This window comes from Trypanosoma brucei (genome assembly GCF_000002445.2).
Source record: "Trypanosoma brucei brucei TREU927 chromosome 11 chr11_scaffold01 genomic scaffold, whole genome shotgun sequence".
In the NCBI taxonomy this organism is placed as follows: domain Eukaryota; phylum Euglenozoa; class Kinetoplastea; order Trypanosomatida; family Trypanosomatidae; genus Trypanosoma; species Trypanosoma brucei.
Genome location: NT_165288.1, coordinates 509,275 through 529,180, shown reverse-complemented (window position 1 = coordinate 529,180; position 19,906 = coordinate 509,275). Strand labels below are relative to the sequence as shown.

The 19,906-nt window shown below is 48.4% G+C and overlaps 8 protein-coding genes across 8 annotated transcripts, besides 2 other annotated features; all 8 read left to right on the top strand.

Moving 5' to 3' along the window:
- Window positions 1–115: 115 nt before the first annotated feature.
- On the top strand, window positions 116–1,315 carry Tb11.39.0004 (hypothetical protein, conserved; the record flags this gene model as incomplete). Its single annotated transcript, XM_823178.1, has 1 exon — window positions 116–1,315. One exon carries the CDS (start codon window positions 116–118, stop codon window positions 1,313–1,315), a length of 1,200 nt encoding a protein of 399 aa, XP_828271.1.
- Window positions 1,316–3,436: 2,121 nt separating this feature from the next.
- Tb11.39.0005 (hypothetical protein, conserved) lies at window positions 3,437–5,149 on the top strand (the record flags this gene model as incomplete). The annotated part of the gene is made up of 1 exon (XM_823177.1): window positions 3,437–5,149. The coding sequence occupies one exon, from the start codon at window positions 3,437–3,439 to the stop codon at window positions 5,147–5,149; it is 1,713 nt and encodes a 570-aa protein (XP_828270.1).
- A 1,566-nt stretch (window positions 5,150–6,715) lies between these two features.
- On the top strand, window positions 6,716–8,602 carry Tb11.39.0006 (translation initiation factor eIF2B subunit delta; the record flags this gene model as incomplete). The annotated part of the gene is made up of 1 exon (XM_823176.1): window positions 6,716–8,602. The coding sequence occupies one exon, from the start codon at window positions 6,716–6,718 to the stop codon at window positions 8,600–8,602; it is 1,887 nt and encodes a 628-aa protein (XP_828269.1).
- A 570-nt stretch (window positions 8,603–9,172) lies between these two features.
- Window positions 9,173–10,129, top strand: Tb11.39.0007 (hypothetical protein, conserved; the record flags this gene model as incomplete). The annotated part of the gene is made up of 1 exon (XM_823175.1): window positions 9,173–10,129. The coding sequence occupies one exon, from the start codon at window positions 9,173–9,175 to the stop codon at window positions 10,127–10,129; it is 957 nt and encodes a 318-aa protein (XP_828268.1).
- Window positions 10,130–12,480: 2,351 nt separating this feature from the next.
- Window positions 12,481–13,485, top strand: Tb11.55.0002 (protein phosphatase 2C, putative; the record flags this gene model as incomplete). Its single annotated transcript, XM_823174.1, has 1 exon — window positions 12,481–13,485. One exon carries the CDS (start codon window positions 12,481–12,483, stop codon window positions 13,483–13,485), a length of 1,005 nt encoding a protein of 334 aa, XP_828267.1.
- A 1,140-nt stretch (window positions 13,486–14,625) lies between these two features.
- Tb11.55.0003 (hypothetical protein, conserved) lies at window positions 14,626–15,306 on the top strand (the record flags this gene model as incomplete). Its single annotated transcript, XM_823173.1, has 1 exon — window positions 14,626–15,306. One exon carries the CDS (start codon window positions 14,626–14,628, stop codon window positions 15,304–15,306), a length of 681 nt encoding a protein of 226 aa, XP_828266.1.
- Window positions 15,241–15,277: a sequence feature (CT-rich).
- Window positions 15,307–16,118: 812 nt separating the features above from the next.
- Tb11.55.0004 (hypothetical protein, conserved) lies at window positions 16,119–17,471 on the top strand (the record flags this gene model as incomplete). Its single annotated transcript, XM_823172.1, has 1 exon — window positions 16,119–17,471. One exon carries the CDS (start codon window positions 16,119–16,121, stop codon window positions 17,469–17,471), a length of 1,353 nt encoding a protein of 450 aa, XP_828265.1.
- A 1,040-nt stretch (window positions 17,472–18,511) lies between these two features.
- On the top strand, window positions 18,512–19,756 carry Tb11.55.0005 (hypothetical protein, conserved; the record flags this gene model as incomplete). Its single annotated transcript, XM_823171.1, has 1 exon — window positions 18,512–19,756. One exon carries the CDS (start codon window positions 18,512–18,514, stop codon window positions 19,754–19,756), a length of 1,245 nt encoding a protein of 414 aa, XP_828264.1.
- Window positions 19,757–19,783: 27 nt separating this feature from the next.
- Window positions 19,784–19,824: a microsatellite.
- Between the last annotated feature and the right edge of the window lie 82 nt (window positions 19,825–19,906).

Here is a 19,906-nt window from a genome sequence, read left to right as displayed (position 1 = left end):
CAGAAGAGGAACAAAAAAGAAAAAAAACTGCGAAGGGACAAGATTATAAAGGGAAAGAAACTGTAATTAAAGTGCTTAGGGAAAGTAACAATAAGGCTAAGGTTAACAAAAGGAGATGGAAACAGCAGAGTTAGCAAGAGCGTTTGTCAATGTGGAAGAGGAATGCCGGAGGTTGCGCTCTGAAGTTGCAATCCTCGAGAGGGCCAGGCGCTATCAGAACGAGGAGCTTTCGTCTTTAACTCTTTCATCCGAGCAGGGAAAGATTTTGTCGAAGAATTTTAAGGGACGCACGATTTTCATCCCTATCGAGGCTGTCGGTGAAGTGAATAACAAAGCGGGGGAACTTCACTTGTTGGTGAAGGAGCGCGAGCGCCTCCTACGCGAACGGAGTCACCTCGAGGCCGCCCTTCAAGATGCCACTGTGCGTACGACCCAAGCGGAAGAGGAGAACAACGAGTTCAAAAGGATCATTGGGCTAACTGGCGGCGAGACTATGGCAACCATAAGGGAGATGACGGATGCGGTTGCCCTGAAGAACAAACTGAGGCTCGATATCGTGAACGCACTACAGGACCGCGAAGTTATTCAGGAGACCCTCAAGAAGCAGAACAACTATCTCTCGAGTATGGTAAGCGAATTGTCGACAACCGATAACATAGAGAGTGATCGCGCTAATGCACTTAACCAGCTTTCTGAGAAGCAGGCAGAATTGAAGAGTATCCGTGATGAGGTGGCGGCGATGCGGCGCCTCCTGCGTCGGAAGGAGGCCTTGCTGGAGAAGGAGAAACCTGTTGATGAGTTGGCCCTCATCAAGAGCGCCGAGACGGACCGTACGGTGGCACTCTACAAGCTTGACAAGGAACGTGAGGCTGTTCGTGTCAATGATTTGTCTGTTTGCCACCGAGCAGCGCAGATCGCCAGACTGGAACGACGTATTGAGATGATAGGTGATGCAGTTGGGGGCGATGAGAGCCTGGAAGAGGAGCGTGTCGATGCAGACCTTGTCGAGCAGTTGCGCAAAGAGATCATTTCTCTCTCACGCCTCCACTTTGATGGCTCCGCGCATTTGGAGTTACTCGATTCGGACATCTCCGACCTGGACAGACGGGCTGCTGGTCTCATCCGGACGACAGCGAACGTGCGGAAGGAGATGAAGCGGATCGGAAAGGAGCACAAGAAGTATACCAACGCACAGAGGAAGGAACTGGAGGTGGAGCAGGAGGCCACAGAGCAGGAGATTAAGCAGATTGAGAAGGAAGTAGAGGCACTCCGCCAGATGAGCGCCCGCAACGGCCGCTCAAAGCTAAGCCAGTAGGGATGGGAAAGGGTATCTGCAATCCATCTCACTTAGTATACTTTTTTTTCTCGGTTGGGCGCTGGTTGTCCGGAAGGGAGAGAAAGTGTAGATGCCATCGTGACTTTTTTTTTTGAGGTGCTGACACCAAATACAAAAATGAAGAGGGGTGACGTTGCGTTATTAATGGTTAATAGCCGCGCAGGGTTTTTTGTGAGTGGTTGCTGCAGATAGAAGTAGAAAAAGGTTATAAAAATTTCGTGTAGCCGACTGCAGGAAATACCCTTGATGTACGTTGCCTTCCAAGCCAACACTATATTTTCCCTCCTTCCTGCTTTTTGTCGGTTCATCTACCCCCCCCCCCCCTGATGTGGTTCAATCTTCGTTGCGCATGGGGGGGGGGTGTCGTGCCGTGGATGTTGTGACTCAGAGGGAAGGGTTTTGATGGGTCAAAAAGTGTTTTTTTTGTGTGGCCGCTTGTATAAGGTAATAGCAGGAAAGTAATGCGATAACGGCTCCGGAAGTACTCACGAAAATGATCACGTGGAAGAAGAAGTGGAGGTCAAGAGGGAGAAAAACTACCCCTACAGTGTCTGTTTGTGATGTATTATTAAGCAACGTTTGTTCGAATTTTCGTTTCCTCCACAGCCCCTATGAATTGCACTGCTCTGACTGTAAAGGGATGTCGGAGGTAAAATGTGATCTTAGGTGTTGAGGAATCGGAGGGGAAGGTAAGGAACCAAGTAAACAGATGCGAATATTTCATTTGTATACCTACCAAGATGAGGAAAGGGAAAGGTGTGGAGGGGAATGAGTGATGGTGGGGGAAGAGAAACGGGGCCAAGAGCACCGACCACAAAAATCTTTGACATGTACGGGACCCCCTTTTTCCTGAAGGCGAATCACAATTTTCCGTCATTTCCCCCATTTTCATTCATTTTCAATTTGTACTCAAGGACTTTTGTTATATATATTACATGAGAATTGCTTATCAGCTCCTAGTCCTCTATTTAATTGTTCTCCTATGTTTACCCGTCTCTGTCCTTGCCTCTCACTCCGCATGGACACGCCACTTTAACTTCCCTCCCACCAGTAATGTTGGAACGGAGACAATATACATATAAAGCTGCCGTTTTCCCCCTATTTTCCTGTTTCACGTCCTTCCCTATTTTTACAAGCTGACAGTTTAGGTACTACACTCCCTTGCTTCTTCAAAGATCGAGTCAGCAGAACTTGGGCTCGACGAAAAGTTCTAGATGCCTTTGGTTCTTTTAGATTACTCCACTTAGCGGTGGTGCGCTGTGGCACTGTGGGGATGGGGTCTTCTTTACTCTGAACATTGGCTGCAGGCACAATGATACCCGACTGCATGTAATGTTGTCAAACGAAGGAATGTGGCGTGGCTTCCTTAAATTCTGCTTTGCCGCTTAGATTGTGGTCGCGGAGATTTAGGCGTGTGTAGTTCCTCGCATCCCCGCTGTTATGTTACCGTTAACTTCGTTTTTGTAACCGCCGGCACATTTCCGGACTAAAATAGCACCCAATTTTATCTTTTTCTGCTCGCGCTGAAACACAGGTTCGTCTGCAGTTAACGCTACTACCCTCGTGTCAGTTGCCGTTTCCGCAAGTTTGTAATACTAATATCGATGCTTCGCCTCTGTCATCGCCTGATGCTATGCCCACGGGGTGTGGCAACCGATTTGCTGGGTGTTCTTCACATGCTTCTTTGTGGTCAGTTTGTTGTACCAAAACAGTGACGGAGGCCCGACCGGGGCAACTAATTACTCTCAAGCTATTACTCTGTAATACTGTGGGGCACGAATCGGAGTTATATTACTCTTTTCCTTGGGGCAGCACAGCTGATCATTCTTTTATTGCAGGTCTTCGTTTACACACTGGTATGTTTGTCTGCCTTTCCACTGTTTTCAACGGCGTTCCTCTTGTTCTCCCCTTTGTTGCCGTAACCTCTCTTTGCATTCGTAGCTTGGCCCAAGAACACTGACGGTAAGCACCCACTTTGTTGTTTATCAACCTGCCGATATACCTAATCGTTAGTTTCTCATTCCTCTATCGGGTTTGGCTGCCAGCACACCCCCTTTTTTCAACTGCGGAGACCGATATTGGCACTGAGCGTTCTATACCATGTATAATGCCCTGAGGTCAGCAGCTCTGGCAGTGGGGTTGGTGTTACTGTTTGCCGCCACGCCAGCATCCGCAACTAGAGAGGGTTCGTTTCAATGCGAGAATGTGTGGGATGGCCCGAGTACCAGTAATGACGTTCAGGCGTGTATACTCAATGCAGAGCGCATGCGGTCTCAGTGGAAGCTCTTTGTTTTGCCGTTTCTAAGTGCTGTACTTCTTGCAGTACTGTTGGTAAGCTTCCCTCTTGTATTCATTTGCTCCATATGCTGTAACTGTTGCGGCTGTTGTGGTGCAAACTGCTGTAAACCGGAAACGAAGAAGAGCAGGAATCAGGCCCGTTGCTGTTTGTGGTTGTACATCGTGTATGCCCTACTTTGGAGCGTTATGGTTTTTTTTCTTATCGTATACGGGACTCGGACGGTGACGAAGGCTGTTCCAACGTTCGTCGACGACGCAGTCTCTGGACCCTTGTCGTACTTTAATCAAACAGCAGAAAGTGTAATGGATTACACATATGACTGGAGCTCGGGTGAGCGGAGGGAACCAGGTGACTTTACGATTGACTTCTCCGAGTTTTCCAGCATGCAGAAGAAGGTAATGGAAGGCGTGTCCGCAGTCCGTGCAACAGTCTTTGTACACTTTGACAAGGTCTCCATCGCGTCCTACGTTGTCGGAAGCCTTGGTTTCGTTATGGTACTTGTTATTCTCCCTTTTGCCATGTTCAAGTGCTGCATTCCGGGGTTTCCAATATGTATCTCGTTCGTCTATTGGATTTTTGGTCTTGCCTTCGCCGTGCTCGGACTTCTGTTGACGATTCTGGCGTACTTCGCCACCCTTACCTGCGGCGAAGTGGAGCGACACCATGGGCGGGATCCAGGGCTGATTCAGTGGTATGGCGTCCCTGTTTGTAAAGAGTTTTTTAATTTCCAACAGTTAAACAAGGGCATTATGGCCGCTGAGTTGCAGCTGTCTCAGGGTGTCTGCAAGGCAGTTCTACCGTTCTGTGACAGACGTAAGCTTCGGGGCCCCGGTGGCGTAGTGGATCGTGCTGATCCTCACCCTGGTGAGAGAAACAGGTTGCTGCCACCCGGTGGCGAATATCCAAATGAAAAGGCCTTGGAGAACACAAGCCACAAACACGGAAATGTTCCTCCTGCAAGCGATAGGGCGGGGGGTCCACCGCATCCAACACCTGTGCGTGACCACTCGGGTCTGCCTGGAATTTCCGAGGGGCCGAATTTTCCGGATCTTCCCGCGGTCCCTGTGCTAAACTGTCAAGAAGGATTTACAGACGCCTCGCAGTGTACGACGTTTGATGCGATGTCCGCACTTGTGTTGACGGCGGAAGTTAAAGGTTCCTTAAACCCATGTGGAGAGGCCGGAAAGGCGTGCAACCTTACGGAGTGTGCCGCGCGTTGTGAAAACGATCAATTACAGGAGCTTGCGGTTCGCGCAACAAGTCAGATTGAGAGAGTGCAGAACGTAACCATCGCGTGGTCGTATGCCAGGCCGCTACTTGAGTGCAACTTCGTAATCGACAAGATTGTAGAGTCTCTAGAAGCATGCGGGGACATCACGGCAGGAACGATGGTGTTGGGTGCAGGTTTTTTCATTGGTGCAATTGTGTTTGGCCTCGGTATATATATTATGCTCCGTGGTGCTTGCGTATGGGGTGAGATACCGATGTTCACTAGGGATGCGAAAGCTTCGTAGAGTCACAGGGCGCCTCGCTTCCCTTTTCGTCAATTAATTGAGTTCTTCATTTACTTATCTATTTCTGTTTTGTCTTTCCACTAGACTGAATCGTTTATTCTCCTTACATCAGATTTATAATGCACACAATATTGTGGGATAGATGACAATGAGGAGTGGGGAATGGAGGGAAATGAGTGAAAAGAGAAACATTACAAAAATTGTACCTTTTTTTCTTTTCCCCTCAGTGTCGTTTATACATGTGACAGTATGTAAATTGGCCCTCTTCTTGTTCCTTTCGCTTTCGTTGTGACGCGCCTTAATGGGACGGGTTGTGTATCGTTTGACAATCATTTAGTTCTTTCTCATCCCTCTTACTCTTTTTAGTATTTTTGTTGTGGTCCCTTCATTTAACTGATCTAGCGGAGGAGGAGGCCGTCCCCCTATTTATCTCGTGAATAAGCGTTGGGTCTTCCTCCCCACTTCTCTACCGGGTGAATCAGTACCGCTCGGTCGAACGTTATCTTAATTTTTTTCTTTTGAACGGCACTTGTCTCCTGTATTTGTTGCATTCTGATCTTGTTAGTGTTTTTGTTGGCGTTATATTTTTCTGATCTCTCTTTCCTGACACAATTTTCCGATCGTTTTTTTTTCCGTTTTCCCACATGCGCATGAACGCGTGGGAAAGGGAGGGGGTGTGGGAGTGTATTGAGGAGATAAGTCGGCGCGAGTGTATCCAACATTAGGGATATTCTTCGTAAACCATTATGCAATATCGCACATGTTTGTATATATTTATTTATGTTTATGCGTATTTTTTGTTTTTGTTGTTCGGGTTTGGCGTTTATTTTTTAAATATTATTGGTAATTCAGCGAACAATTTAATGGGGTACGGAAGAGAAAAGGTAGAGTGTAAAGGTGGCAGTATGCCAGGACCCTTGCACGCACATATACAGTCACATATGTTCTCAACACCTCTTTTGCGCGTAGCATTTACGTTTGGTGCCGTCAAAAGTTATCGGGAGGCAAAAAAGAAAAGAAAACAAACGGTTGGTGGATTGTGGAGTTGTCCACATCTCTCATTACTGGTGAGGTGAAACATGTATGAGAGATTGCTACGGTTGTGCTCCGTGCGCTTTTTCTTCCACACCCGCATAATAAATGGAAAGAAATATGTTTAATTTGGTGGAGGCCGTCGAACAATTGAAAGACGGATTTTCTTGTTGCGATGAGCAGCAGGGGTTAGGAGAGGGGTAGCGAGTGACGCGGATAAGTAGGATCCAAAATAAATGCAGCCAACGACCACTTGTGCTTCGTCAAGGGCACTGATGTTTGCTCGAATGTTTGTTAACGTGAACGGTCAATTGAGCACCGCAATTAACTGTGCATTGCAGGGGAAGGGGTCCATCTTGTGCTTTCAAGTCACTCCGTTTCTCATGATGTGCAGTGTTAACAGCTGTTCGAGAACCCACTCATTTACTCACTCGCTTCCCTATATATTTTTTGCTTGCTTTCATTCACTTGATCAGTAGTTTCCCACTCAGGCGAGTTTTACTCTTTCCTATTTTTCGTGCGCTGCCCTTGCTGATGTCCTCCGCAGTGGGAGCCGCAATGTCCCTTATTGGACAGGATAGTGATGAGGCAAGAGCGGCGGTAAGGCTGCAGCGGGAGCTGAAGCGCAGAAAGGACGCTCTACGAAAACTTGAGAAGAAGATGAAGGCCCTTAAGCCTTCCGACACTGTCTTCCAGGTGACTATGGAGGAAATGGAGAAACTTAAGAACGAGGTGGACCAACTGGAGAAAGGCGTCGCCTCGCAGCAGGAAGAAAAGAAGAGTAGTGTTGAATCGAAATCACCGCGTCGCGGGACCTCGGCGGCTCCCCGCCTAGTTGGATCTCCCAGAAAGGACCCCCTCAAGTCCTTGACACCGAGGGGTGCAGGAGTGAAGACTCCGAAAGCGTTGTCAACACCGCGCATAAGGCGGGATCTGGCCCCCAGTGCGCACACATCCCGACAGAAGGCCGTGAGCAAGGAGGAGAGACGGGCGGGTTATGTGACAGATGACCTGGGCGAGAGAGTGGCTGTTACTGTGAGTGCTGGGACGGCGGGATCACAGATGCGTGATGAGCAACTCTTTGTGGACGTGCAGGCTGTTGTTCAGGAGCACATTGACCGCTCCGTGACAGGCTCACCGTGCGCCATCGTTTCCCCTCGGAACGATATCGACTGTGAGGGAGTGCACTATCAGGTTGCGGAGTTGGCGCTGATGATGGAGTCCATGATGGTTGTTGGAGGAAATGCCCGTACCTTCGCGATGATTGAAGCCTTCAAAGCGTTACTGAAATCGTCTCCAACGTTGTCTGGTTCCACTGTTAACCACTTTCCTTCAAAAGAGTTTGAAAGTCTGATCAAGGTTAATTTCGACTTTCTATGCCGAAGTCGCGCACCGTCTGCAGGTATGACCAACGCTAAGGATTCTTTAGTGCGTCGTGTAGTTGCATTGCTGTCACAGAGAGAGAAGGCGCGGTTTTCCGCGGACGATTTGTTTGCCTCACTAAGATCCGCGCGACTAGAGAGTTCAATGTGTGTTCAATCTACTGCCGTCGGGCGGGATAGGAATGAAACATGCTTCCTTGACATCAGCCCTCGTGATTTGGCACTGAAAGTTTTAGGCGCCATCGAGCGGGAGCTTCAACTCTCTATAAAGAGCATCGTCGAGGATCGCGCAGAACCCCATCTTTCCTCTAACGACACAATTCTTGTGTTTGGTAGGAGTAGTACCGTCGAGCTCATTCTCCTTGCTGCAGCGAATAACCCGCGCCTTGCAAGTAAGCCGAAGGTTATCGTCGTTGATTCAGCTCCACTTTACGAAGGTCGTGCCCTTGCAACGAGGCTTTCGTGCAGCGGCCTTGACGTCACATACGGGCTTATTACGACGTGTTGCACACTCATGCCCAGATGCACTCGCGTTTTTATTGGGGCAGCCGCCGTTCTTCAGAACGGTGATGTGTTTAGCCGCTGTGGCACGGCTGTCGTGGTCTCAAGCGCGAAGCAATTTCGCAAACCCGTTCTGTGCTTCAGTGAGAGCATTAAGTTTGTCCCAGAGGTGTGGCTCGGTAATCTTGGACAAAATACCAGGCTGACCGACATGCGGCAGCCTCACCGCGGCGAGCTCCGAATCCGAAGTCCAGGCAACTGGAGCCCCTTATCGCACGGTAGCCGTGAATTAATGGATGTCAAGAAGGGCTGGGGTCAGTGCAATTCCGGTGGTCTCTCCGGCCGAGGTACGAACGAAGAGCCGTCCCGGTTGCTGCAGACGGATGCCCCACCCAGCTCCGGTTACCTCTATGACCTTACGCCAGCCGCTTACATTGACATGATCATCTGTGAGATGGGGTGCTTGCACACTTCGGCGATTCTTGCAGCGCTGCGTGATCGTGAGGACAGAGATCTTTATTTGATGTCGGCTACGTGAGGAATACCGGCGTTACTAATGTTTCCGACAAAGTTTTATATTCGGCACGTGTCTGGTGACGTATGCATATGTATGCGCATACATGTGTATATACCCCACTAAACGTCACTCAAAAAACACGAAGAAAGGAATAATTCTTGAGTGTTTTCTCACGTTCGCACTTTCCACGACGTACGGTGGAGTTTGGTTTTCGTTTCGGTTGGATGTCAATCATGACACCACTACCAGCGCTGCTCTTTCCGCTCTGTTTTTTCCCGTTTCCTTTATTTGTTCCCCCCCTCTTGTGCCCCTCTGTGTGTCCGTGTGGATGGACCCATTAATTTTAGCCATTTAACTAAGGTATCTGGCTTTTCGGCCGGTGACCTACGGTAGGCCGCTCAGTCCCAGATGCGTTAGTGGTGTTTTGAGCAAGGTCTACCTTTCCTAAGCTGTTTCACTTGCGTTAGAGCTGCTTTTTTCTTTTTGGAATTATTTCTCCCCTTTTGCTTTACAAATTTGTGGTGCGTATCTAGAGATCTGGACTCTAACTTGTAGCGTTTCACGCTGCTTGTGCGTGTCGTGTACCGTACGATGATCGCCGATAAGTGTGGCAAACAGTTGTCACAGAATGATGCTTTAGTCGGTGCTGGGCCTGTTGTACCTAGTGAAGGCATCGGAATCGTTCAAAGGGTGCCGCCAACGGGCTCTAGGGATGCTCATTCGAACATGGGTGATGGTCCACGGATCGCGGATGGCGGAGGAAGTAATGGCGACCAGGCGTCTGCAGATCAAATGCCTCCGGAAGCGGGTAATTGTGGCACTACAGATGGTGAAATTAAAAGGTCTGTTGTAAAGAGGAGGCCGTCCTGGACCCAGTTTTCGAACCCAAATCCAACGTTAGGAGGGGGGTCTTCTTGTGGAGGCGAAAATGACTCGTTATGTGCGCAACAGCACAAGAATGGATCTTGCAGTAAAAGCGGTGATGAAATTGTTGTAGCAACGAATCCGAAGAGCTGTGACGAAGATGAGTTAGTGTGTTGCATTTGCTTAGAAGGATACAATGAAGAAAATCCTATTCTCTATGGTGAATGCAAACACCACTTTCACATGCCCTGCCTGATGGCTTGGAAGCAGCGTAGTAATGTTTGCCCCATGTGCGATTCGGAGACCCTGAGAGGCGTTGCGGATGACCAGGAGCCCCCCCCTCGGAGAACGTCACCTACCTCTTTGGATGATCACCTTTCGCCCACAGCGCATCAACGGTATAGTAGGCGCGAGCCGCGCATTCCCAAGAACCCGGGAGTCCGTGGCCATCCCGGTCGTCCCCTTCAGGGAAGGCAGCCAGGCAGCGGCGCACGCCCCACAAATCACCCTCTTGGTGGTGTGTCGGGTGACTCGGGCCATCGTAGTGTAGGCAGCACCGGTAACGGCGGCAGGGCAGCGACGGCGAAGGTTAACCGACAAGTGTCCCCCGCGCAGAATGGCCAGGTCGCAAGCAAGCCTAAACGTTCATTTTTCAGTAGGGTATTTTGCTGTTTTAAACGGTAAGTGATTGAAGGGATGGGACCTTATTATCTTTGCGCGTCACTTTGTTTTCACGTAGCGGTCGCGGTTGGATTGATGTGGCCTTTGATGTACGCAACATGGAATGGTTATTATTCAGTATTGTTCTGGGGGTCACATAAAATTGTGTGTACGCGTAAAGGAGAGGAACGTTTCCTTAATTTTTTTCTTGACTTGATTCCTTCAGCGTCTGTTTTCATGCTTCCCTTCTGCGGGTGTTTTGTTCTTATTACTTTGTGCATACCCTTGTTGTTTTGGAGACATCGGCATATCGACACCTCGTTTACCACTGGCCCTTATTGTAAGTTTTTTGGTTGCTTTTCGCTATGGAGGTGTGGGGGCGACATGAAGCGGGAGCAAGCAAAGTATTAGGTGGCAACCACTAAGTCGGGCCATAACTTCCGCCATATTATTTGACACGTTTGCAGTTGTTATTTTTCGCGTTCTCTCACACCTCTTTCCTGCTTTTACCCTTCCATCCGCATCAGCGCTGTCGATGCATGTATACAAATTCAATGTACATCAGGTGCTTGTGCGTGGGTAAAGGAACACCTTTTTTTTTGTGAAGCGGCAAAATATGAGCATATACGTGGGTGTGCGTGGGTGGAAAAGGTTAGATCATTCCTTTGACTTCAACTGTTTTGCATTTTTTTGCGTCCAGAAAAGGATGTATTCACCATTAGCAGTGTGTTGCTATCCAGTTTTTCCACGAAAATTACTTCCTCAATGTCATATTGCGTCTATTGTACACCCGGGTGGGGGGCTCGCCTCCCTTACCGTCTGTTGTCTTAGAACCCTTTAACTCCTGTGGGAACCCATCAAGAAGTTTCGCAGGAAACTTTGGGTTCCTTCCGTTTCATATATAAATATATTCTTCTGTGTCCCCCACTAATGTTTCCCCTAGGTCCTGTGGAAGGAGATGTGAGTAGGTGGTTATAACAAGGTTAGGTGCTCCAAATTCAGACTCTTCACCCGAACATGCTGTTATTCTCCTTTACACCGTGCCACTAGCTCGTCGCCTTGCCTGGGCGGCAACTTACTGCAGATTCATTGTTTTGTTCCTCGGTCAGCTCGCTCCCCTTTCGCAGTTTTTCCTCTCCTGTTTATTTGCATAGAAAGCTCTTTATCGACTCCCCACAAGAATGAACAACACAACCGCTACTGTGAAGGCCACCCCAAAGAAGGTTGCAGCCAAAAAGGCCGCTCCAAAGAAAACTGTGGCCAAAAAGGCTGCTCCAAAGAAGGCTGTTGCCAAGAAACCTTTAGCTAAGAAGGTTGTCGCTAAGAAGGCTGCTCCCAAGAAAGCTGTCGCCAAGAAGGCCGCTCCCAAAAAAGTTGCCCCGAAGAAGGTTGCCGGCAAGAAGGCCGCCGCTAAGAAGGCGTGAGCGCATCCGCTGCTGCCCGCTATTAGACACGCTATGAGGTTTACCTGAGTGTGGGAGAAAGCTGTCACACGTTTCAGGACGTCCTCGTGCGTCTCTCCAGGACGGAGTTAGATTTTTCCTATCTTTTTTGTTTAGTTCCCTTCTACCGTTTTTATTGGATATGTTTCGTTTGTGGGTTGCGTCTTATGTACCGCCATGCGGTGTTGGTGTCGTAGCGTTGCAAAGAGCATATCATCCTGATGTGTGGCTATTTTAACTGCCTGTGTATGGTTGTGGTCCAATAGTATTGCTGTAGGTCTTTTTCCTTTCCGCTTATTTCCTCCAAACTCATTGTATTCTCATGTTCTTTCACATTCATTTTATTTTGCTTTCATTTTTCTCTTTCTCCCTGTGGAAGAAGTCGCAATCTTATCAACACTCGGAAGTATGGCGAAGGCATCTGCTGCTCCCAAGAAAGCTGTGGCCAAGAAGGCAGCCCCCAAAAAGGCTGCTCCAAAGAAGGCTGTCGCTAAGAAGGCTGCTCCAAAGAAGGCTGTCGCTAAGAAGGCTGCTCCCAAAAAGGCTGTTGCCAAGAAACCTTTAGCCAAGAAGGCCGCTCCCAAAAAGGTTGCCCCCAAGAAGGTTGCCGGCAAGAAGGCCGCCGCTAAGAAGGCGTGAGCGCATCCGCTGCTGCCCGCTATTAGACACGCTATGAGGTTTACCTGAGTGTGGGAGAAAGCTGTCACACGTTTCAGGACGTCCTCGTGCGTCCCTCCAGGACGGAGTTAGATTTTTCCTATCTTTTTTGTTTAGTTCCCTTCTACCGTTTTTATTGGATATTTTCATTTGTGGGTTGCGTCTTATGTACCGCCATGCGGTGTTGGTGTCGTAGCGTTGCAGAGAGCGTGTATTCTTCTTGATGTTACTGTTTTTAGTTTCATTTTTCCCTTTGTATAAAGTATTCTGACTTATATGCATGTGGTAAAGTTGTTGTTGAGACACAATGTGGGAGGAAGAAGCCTTGCGTTTGATCTGCGTGCGGTGAACCTTGTTTCTCATCCCAAACGTTCGACATGTGGCGGTGAAGACGCGTTTCTTTCAATGTCGGAAGTACAGTGTGTTTTTGATGGTGTGAGCTGGTGGAAGGAATATGCTGGTGTTGATTCCGGTCTTTATAGTGCTGCGTTGGCGAAGTTCATGTATTCTTTTGTGGAAGATGATGCATTGGGTTCGTTGCCGTTATCCTCGTGTGAACTGTTGCAGCGTGCCTATGACGCCTGCTTGTCGGATGAGATTCACGGTACTTCGACTGCTCTTGTGGCTACGTTGCAGCGCCCTTGTTGTGCCGCCGATGCGTCTTGTTCCGTTAGTGCGAAATTTAGTAATTGTATGTTGGATGTGTGCAGTATTGGTGATTGTACGTCGATGATAATTCGTGATGGTAGGATCGTTTTTGTGTCCGATGAACAGATGCATTCTTTTGATTATCCTTTTCAGCTAGGGCAGGGTAGTGCCGACATTCCTGTGCATTCGCTGCAATATCGTGTTGTTGTGCGGCCCGGGGACGTGCTACTTTTGGGCAGCGATGGGATCTTTGATAACGTTTTTAAACATGATATCGCGGAGCTGGTGTGGAAATTTGTAGGTCCTGTGTGTGGGAGGTATGCGTTAGATTTTGATCGGCCATCTCAATATGATGTTGCAACTAAAATAATCCCACCTGATGACGTCCTGAGGGCCCTTTCCGCTGGGGTGGATGAAGTTGTGCGGGTGGCTAGTGCAAATGCGCGTGATGTCAAGTGCAATACGCCATACTCTAATAAAGCAATTGAGAATGGTGCCAACTACCGAGGTGGAAGGCTTGATGATATGACATTGCTCGGATCGATCATTGATGAGAAGTTTGACCTGGACAGAAGTGTGCAACTCGCTGAAAGCGGAGTATTGCTCCCTACCCCTTACAGGGATTGGCCTTGAAATCCTTTTTGTGGTGCTTTTATTTTTTCGCACTTCTCCGGAGTTTGGAGGCCCGTTTTGTGTTGCTGCGGTGTGAATTGTTCTTTGGTTGTGTAACCAATGCCGGCAACATTCATTTGCGTTGTACCTGTCTCGCCTACCCACATGAGGTCGTACCCACTATGGGGGTAGGGGCTGTCTCCTTCGATGTACGGTGGACCGCCACTAAGGGGATGCTCCTCTTTCGTTTCACTGGTTTGAGTTTATTTTTATCTTCATGATGATATGGTAACTAGCCCACGCTTTCGCTTCCGTTACCATCCTGAACATAGTAATCACGCGGTACCAGTAACGTTGTGGTTGGTGCTTTCTGTTACAGGTGTGCTGTTCGCACGCTGTTAGGGTTGCTACTTTTCCCCATCTCTGATCCCTTCATATGCGCTGTTTTAAGTTGGTGTAGTGATTCTTCTGTACCTCCCGGTGCCATTAAATCAATCTTTCTCGTCATATTTGTTTCGGACCAGCAGAAACATAAGTTACGTTGCTGTTATGGTTTTTCGTTCTTTTACATTTTTTTTATGTTGTTGCTCTGCACCTTCTTTGTTTTCGATGTGTCGCGTATGTTTGTGTGGAATTGAGAGTAGCCTCGACGAAAGATATTGTTATTGCGCGATGCTCCTTCTTTATTATTTATTTTTTCGTCGTTTCTCGCTTTTCTTCTATTCGCTTTCCTTCAGGTCGACCCCCCCCTCCGGCGCCCACGTTCCTAGCCGTATGCGTCGTATCATATCTGATGCGTGTGACTTATTTCCCTTTGGAAATAAGGGGTGTCCTGAAGCTGTAGAAAAAGGGGCGTGAGTGTTTACATTTTGCATTATGAAAGAAAAAAAAATGTCTTCGACTTCTGATGGATGTTGGCATATATATATATATATTTTGCAGTCCTCACCTGGGAGTCCACTCCCGCACCACCCCTTTTTATGCTGTATTTGTTTCGTTACGTTATCCCGTTTCTTTCTGCACTTTTTGCTCTCTGGGTTCTGGTGGGGTTGTGGGATGGTGGTCCAGTTACGGTGTGAGGGGGAGTAGAGAGGGAAGCCATCTGCTTCTGTAATCGTTGCCAGTTGCGGCCTCTTCAGCAAAAAAAAAAAACAACAACGTATGAGCGGTTGTGGCAGGAAGCACCGTGCAAAGCATCTTACGCGACAGTTCCTCGATGCATCCGCGTGGTGTGGACTTGGGGAAGGAGAAGTTTTAGCGGTCTGTACGGAGGCGCCTCAAGGTCAACATGTGCGTGTCATCTTTGTGGAGCCACCACTCTCCGCGGGCACGGACGCTGCTACTGTAGAAAAACATAACGGAGCGAGCCCTAGCGCAGACAAGGCGGAAGAGCATCTCGTGTTTATCCCCGGAAAGTTTCGAAAGGTCATTTGGCTCGCGGTGCGCGACATTGTTGTTGTGGCGGATCGCTCGACGGTTGCCTCTAAACCGTCGCCGGACCAACTAAAGCATTTCTTCCGTGAGCAGCCCGAGTGGAAGAGACTAGTAGGTGCTGTCCAGGACTACGTGGAAAGGAATAGACGAGAGATGGAACAGCAGCCGCAGTACGCCAAAACGGCGCATACCACGACGTCGACTCTTCCCAAAGTGGCGTACCCTCTGCCTTCATGTGAGGGGTATCAGTCAAGTGTGGAGGGTAGCAGCGATATCGGCGAGTTGGAGCATATGAACCCTAACAGGAATAACATACGACACAAGGTGCCATTTTTCTTTGGTGAAGAGGAGGAGGAGGAAGAAGGAGGGGAGGAGGAGGGAAGTGATGAGGAAACTGGTATTGAGTAGGATTCATCCACAAGCATGACCTGGTGCGTCACTTTTTTCCCTTTTAGTTCTCCGTTTTAGTTCTAAATTCACTTGGTGCTGGGGATGAGGTGCGGCTCAATATGTCTGTTTCTCTGCTGCTGTGTGAGTCATCGGACTTTATTATGAATTCACAATGTTATCGTATTTTCTCAGAGAGCTGCATGGAATCGACATACATGAAACTCGGCACGTGTGAGGAAAGGCCTGCTTATTTCTTGGATGTGCTCATTTTTTTTGTGTGTGTAACCGGAGGTGCATGGAGAGGGAATCTGTGATAGCCGTGCGCCAAAGAGTTCCCGTGGTGTCATTTTCGACATGGGTAGTAATACGAAACGCGTCAAAAAGGATGGACTTTCCTCTACAAGATGGCACTTTGCACCAACGAGGAGCTGTTAGTCCGCCACCTGTCTATATTGCAGGGCATGCAAATACGATATGTGTGGTGCGTATGGATACATATGCTTGTTGGTACGACCTTGAATGACCAGCATTGGGATCGGTTTATATTATTTCTTACCGTGTAGCCCCTAGCGTGTAATGCTGCCATACGGCTATATCATGTCCACTCGTTGCGCTTAACGACCTTTGAGTTGTGTATGTATTTTCTTACCTTTAATACGTTTTGCATTGTTTTTTTCGTGTCCATATTAAAAATGAATGTTTAGTAGAAAAATCAGTCGGAGGTTGTTTTACCACTTTTGTGCCCCAGTTGTGTGGAACCTGTGGGAGCGCGCTTGCACCACGAAAGGAAAGGAAGGACGGGTATATATTTTTGCAAGTTTCTGTTGGCTATGCTGGAACTGGACGGACGCACGCTAACTTTCGAGCAGTTTCGTGAATGTTGTCTCAAACCCAATCTCCCTGCCATCATTCGCCATGCTGCAGTAGACAGTACTACTAACTCTGTTGGAGGCTCCGGTCCGTCTCCGTACTTTTCACCTCTGGGCGACATGCAGTCGCACCTTTCGCCAATTGGTGTAGTAAACCTTTTCGGTGGGGATCATGTGGTTCCTGCGACTGAGAGCCCCGCTACTGTGGCTTCCGATTCTCTGAAGGACGGCATAAGCGAAGGTCACATGAAATGTAGCAAGCTGAGATTATTTGAAGTCATTGAACGCTGGAGGGGCAGCCCAACTTTGGTGTATGTAAAAGACTGGCACATGCAGTCTGATCTCGAGGCGGTGTCGTCTTGTGTGGGTGCGCCCGACCTGCGGGGTGTTTCATCTGTTGTTGCCTCTGATGCTGAAGAAGGGAATGCGGCAGTGTGTAACGGTCGCCGCGCGGTTGTGCATGGCGGCAATCTCTACTGCGTTCCATGTTATCTAGGCCCAGATTGGATGGATGAGTTTTGCAGGTTTTCGCAACATGGTGATTCAAAATACCGCTACTTTGGCGAGGAGGAGAGTGATTATCGTTTTGCTTACATTGGACCGCCCAGAAGCTGGACACCGTTACATTTTGATGTTTTTGGAACTTATTCATGGTCGTTGAACGTCTGCGGTGAGAAGTTGTGGTTTTTCCCCACCCCTGAGGGCAACCAAACGTTGCTGCGGGGTGGACTTCATGGAGTCGCTCTTGCGCCAGACATCCGCACAACCGCTGGTGCCGAGTTATGGACAGTCACGCAGTATCCAGGTGATCTTGTATTTGTACCAAGCTGCTATTTGCATCAAGTGCATAACGTAAAAGGGTCATGTTTCACTTTACCACAAACTAGAGAGACTGCGAACGTTGCGGCTACTAGCTGTGAGGGGATAGAATCCGTTTCTACTCCCAACGAAAGTGTAGTGGACTTGGTTATTTCCATCAATCATAACTGGTGTAACGAGTGGTGCGTGGAGAGGATGGTGGACGCCTTCTGTAGGGACGCAAATCGACTTTGGATGCTTCTGGGAGATGAGGTGCGTTTGACGTTATTTGGTGATGATGTTGGTGCGTGGCACGACCATGTGGAGAACTTACTAATGGGTGGGACAAACTGGAACTTCGGGTGCATTCGTAGTTTTCTAGTATATCGGCTGCAGGTACTCCGGTCGTCGGGCCCAACCACCGCTGAAGGAGATAATGTACGGCGACTTATCGAGTTGTGCTTAGGAAAAGTGAACGAAACGGAAATGCGTGTTGCTCACTGCGTGAGGGGGTGACACATCTTTTACGATGCGAAAAGACGATTGTCTATTGGGTAATGGTTTGATGTCAGCCACTATCAAACTACAAACGTGACTCTGTGTAAAGACTCGCTGCTTTGCTGTGTTCTCACAGCTTCCCTCTTTGTGTGGATTGGCGCTATCTGCAAAAAACGAGGTCTCTTTGCTGCGTTTTCTTTTTTTCCTTACATTCATCGTATTGGATGGTTGGGTTGACACCACCACTAGCTATTTTATGACCACACGCGCATTTCTTTGTCTTTTTCCCTCCTCAGCCCTCACATTTGCTGGCGCTTGTCCGCTGTTCTTTGGAACTCCTGGTGATTTTTTGTGTATGTGCACCCCAGTGATGTATTTGCGGGAGTTGGGGCGTTTTTTGTTCCACTTATTTACTTTCTGTCGATGTTTATGTTTTACAAGGTCTTCACATGCGTTGACACAGCTGAGGGGTGACCTTTTCCTGTTCTCTGTTCATTTTTATTTTGATATTTTGGGATCAGTTTTGTTTGTTTGAACACATAGTGAGTTTACGAGTGAAATACCGTTAACTGGGTAGCATGCAGCGGTTGTCATGGCGCAGATGCGGCCCCATATGAGCTACCTCGCATGTGCCTGGACCTGCGTGTTGGTGTTGATTAAATGAGTCCTTTTGATATGAATGCTTTTTTTTTCCCCCCATATGCTCGTGTGATCGCTGTATTTTTGTTCGGGTGTGCAGGTGCCGTTTTTTTTTTGCTGTTTCGTGCCTATGCGTGACCGTTGCTATGGGCGTAGCCTTTTTTTGGTACGAGGAGCCTGTGTGGAAGGTTTTTATTTCCCTTTTTTTAAAACTATTTTTTTTTCTTAAGTTTACTCCCCTTTCATGAAAGACAAGGGGGTGAGATGAATGGGGTTGACGCACTAAAGACAATGGTTTCGCGCAGTGGTGAAGGCTAGAGGCCAGCATAATTAAAGTTTCCCTAACAGTTCTTGCCTGAGGGCGAATTTTGTATGTCACGCGGTTTGTTGAAACTAATCTTGCACTGTTGTCTGTGTGCATGTGCGTGAGCAGTGGATTGTGTAGTGTACTGAACTATTTACTGCAGTCTGCAGAGTTCCTATTATTTCACATAAAGTATTGTTATTTGTTTTTGGACATTTTTTCTTATATTTTCTTTCTCGGGAATATCATTACTGCTGGGTTGGCTAACCAGCCGAATTATTTATTTTTATCACCCCTCCCTCCCTCCCTTCCTTACACTTTTTTTTTGTACCCCACATGTAGCAAGATTGGAATAGAAACTACCGACTCTAAGCGTATGTCTCTGCAAGCTGTTGGCTGGCTGAGCACAAAACTTGGCATTAACATTGGCGGCCGCGGAGCCTCTGGAGATGGTTCCACGTTAGAATCTCGTCCAGGATCCGCTGGTGCGTCAAGGATAGACACATGCTTGCACAAATTGACGGATGTTGTTTTTGGTTCCGGTGATAACAGCCACGGGGGTGTGGGAAACCTCGGTTTGGACGCTCCTTTCAGTGGGGCATGCAACAGTGGTGCCCACAGTGCGTGTAACAGTGATAAGGTAGAGTTGGACGAAAACGGTCTCCCCGTGTCGAAGAACTGGTACTACTTTGATAAGGAGCTAAATCGCTGGAACGTGAGCCCCGATGCACCGGAGAGTATAAAGGCTGAGTTCCAGCAGCGCTTGCAGGAGGAGGAACTTGAGCGTTCAGGGGAAAAGGCCGTTCCGCTGCCGCCACCGCCACCAATGCAACGCGGGTCATCGTCTTTTGTGGGGGCGCCACTGTCCCGTGTGAACCAAGGTGGTCAGCCATTTGTTTCTGGTCTGTCGCAGCAACCGGGTTCGTATGGTCATGGTCCATTTGGTACGCAGCGATCTACTGGGAATATTCCTCACCGGCCGCAGTACGCCCTTCCGGACTACTTCGCTACGACTTCAGCACCGACGCCGGGTCCCGAATCTTACTCTCAGGTTGCTCAACAACATTTTTCCAGTGGTCCGCAGCAGCCACCTTATGGTTCAGACATGGTGAATACAACTAATTTAGGATGTAGTCCGTTTCCCCAGCAGATGTACCCGCAAAGTGTACCGCATCCACCAACAGTGCAACAACCACCATTATCACCGCAACACACATACCAACAACAATTTAGTTATCAATCTCAGCAACCTTCAGCAATTCATCATCCTATAGCAAGTGTGGCAAGTGGTGGGAACCATATGCCATTGAACCCCGATAGCAACCAAACTCAATGGCAGCTGCCGCCCCCAACCTTCTAATACATTAAAAGACCAACCTTAAATTAAGTGTGTGTGTGTGTGTGTGTGTGTGGGTTTGCGTTTGTGTGGGGAGCGAGGGAGTGTTCGGAGACAGGGAAATTAAGATATGCGGGGAAAGTAGTGCTGTTGAGTGTGGGGGTTGCTGGAGGA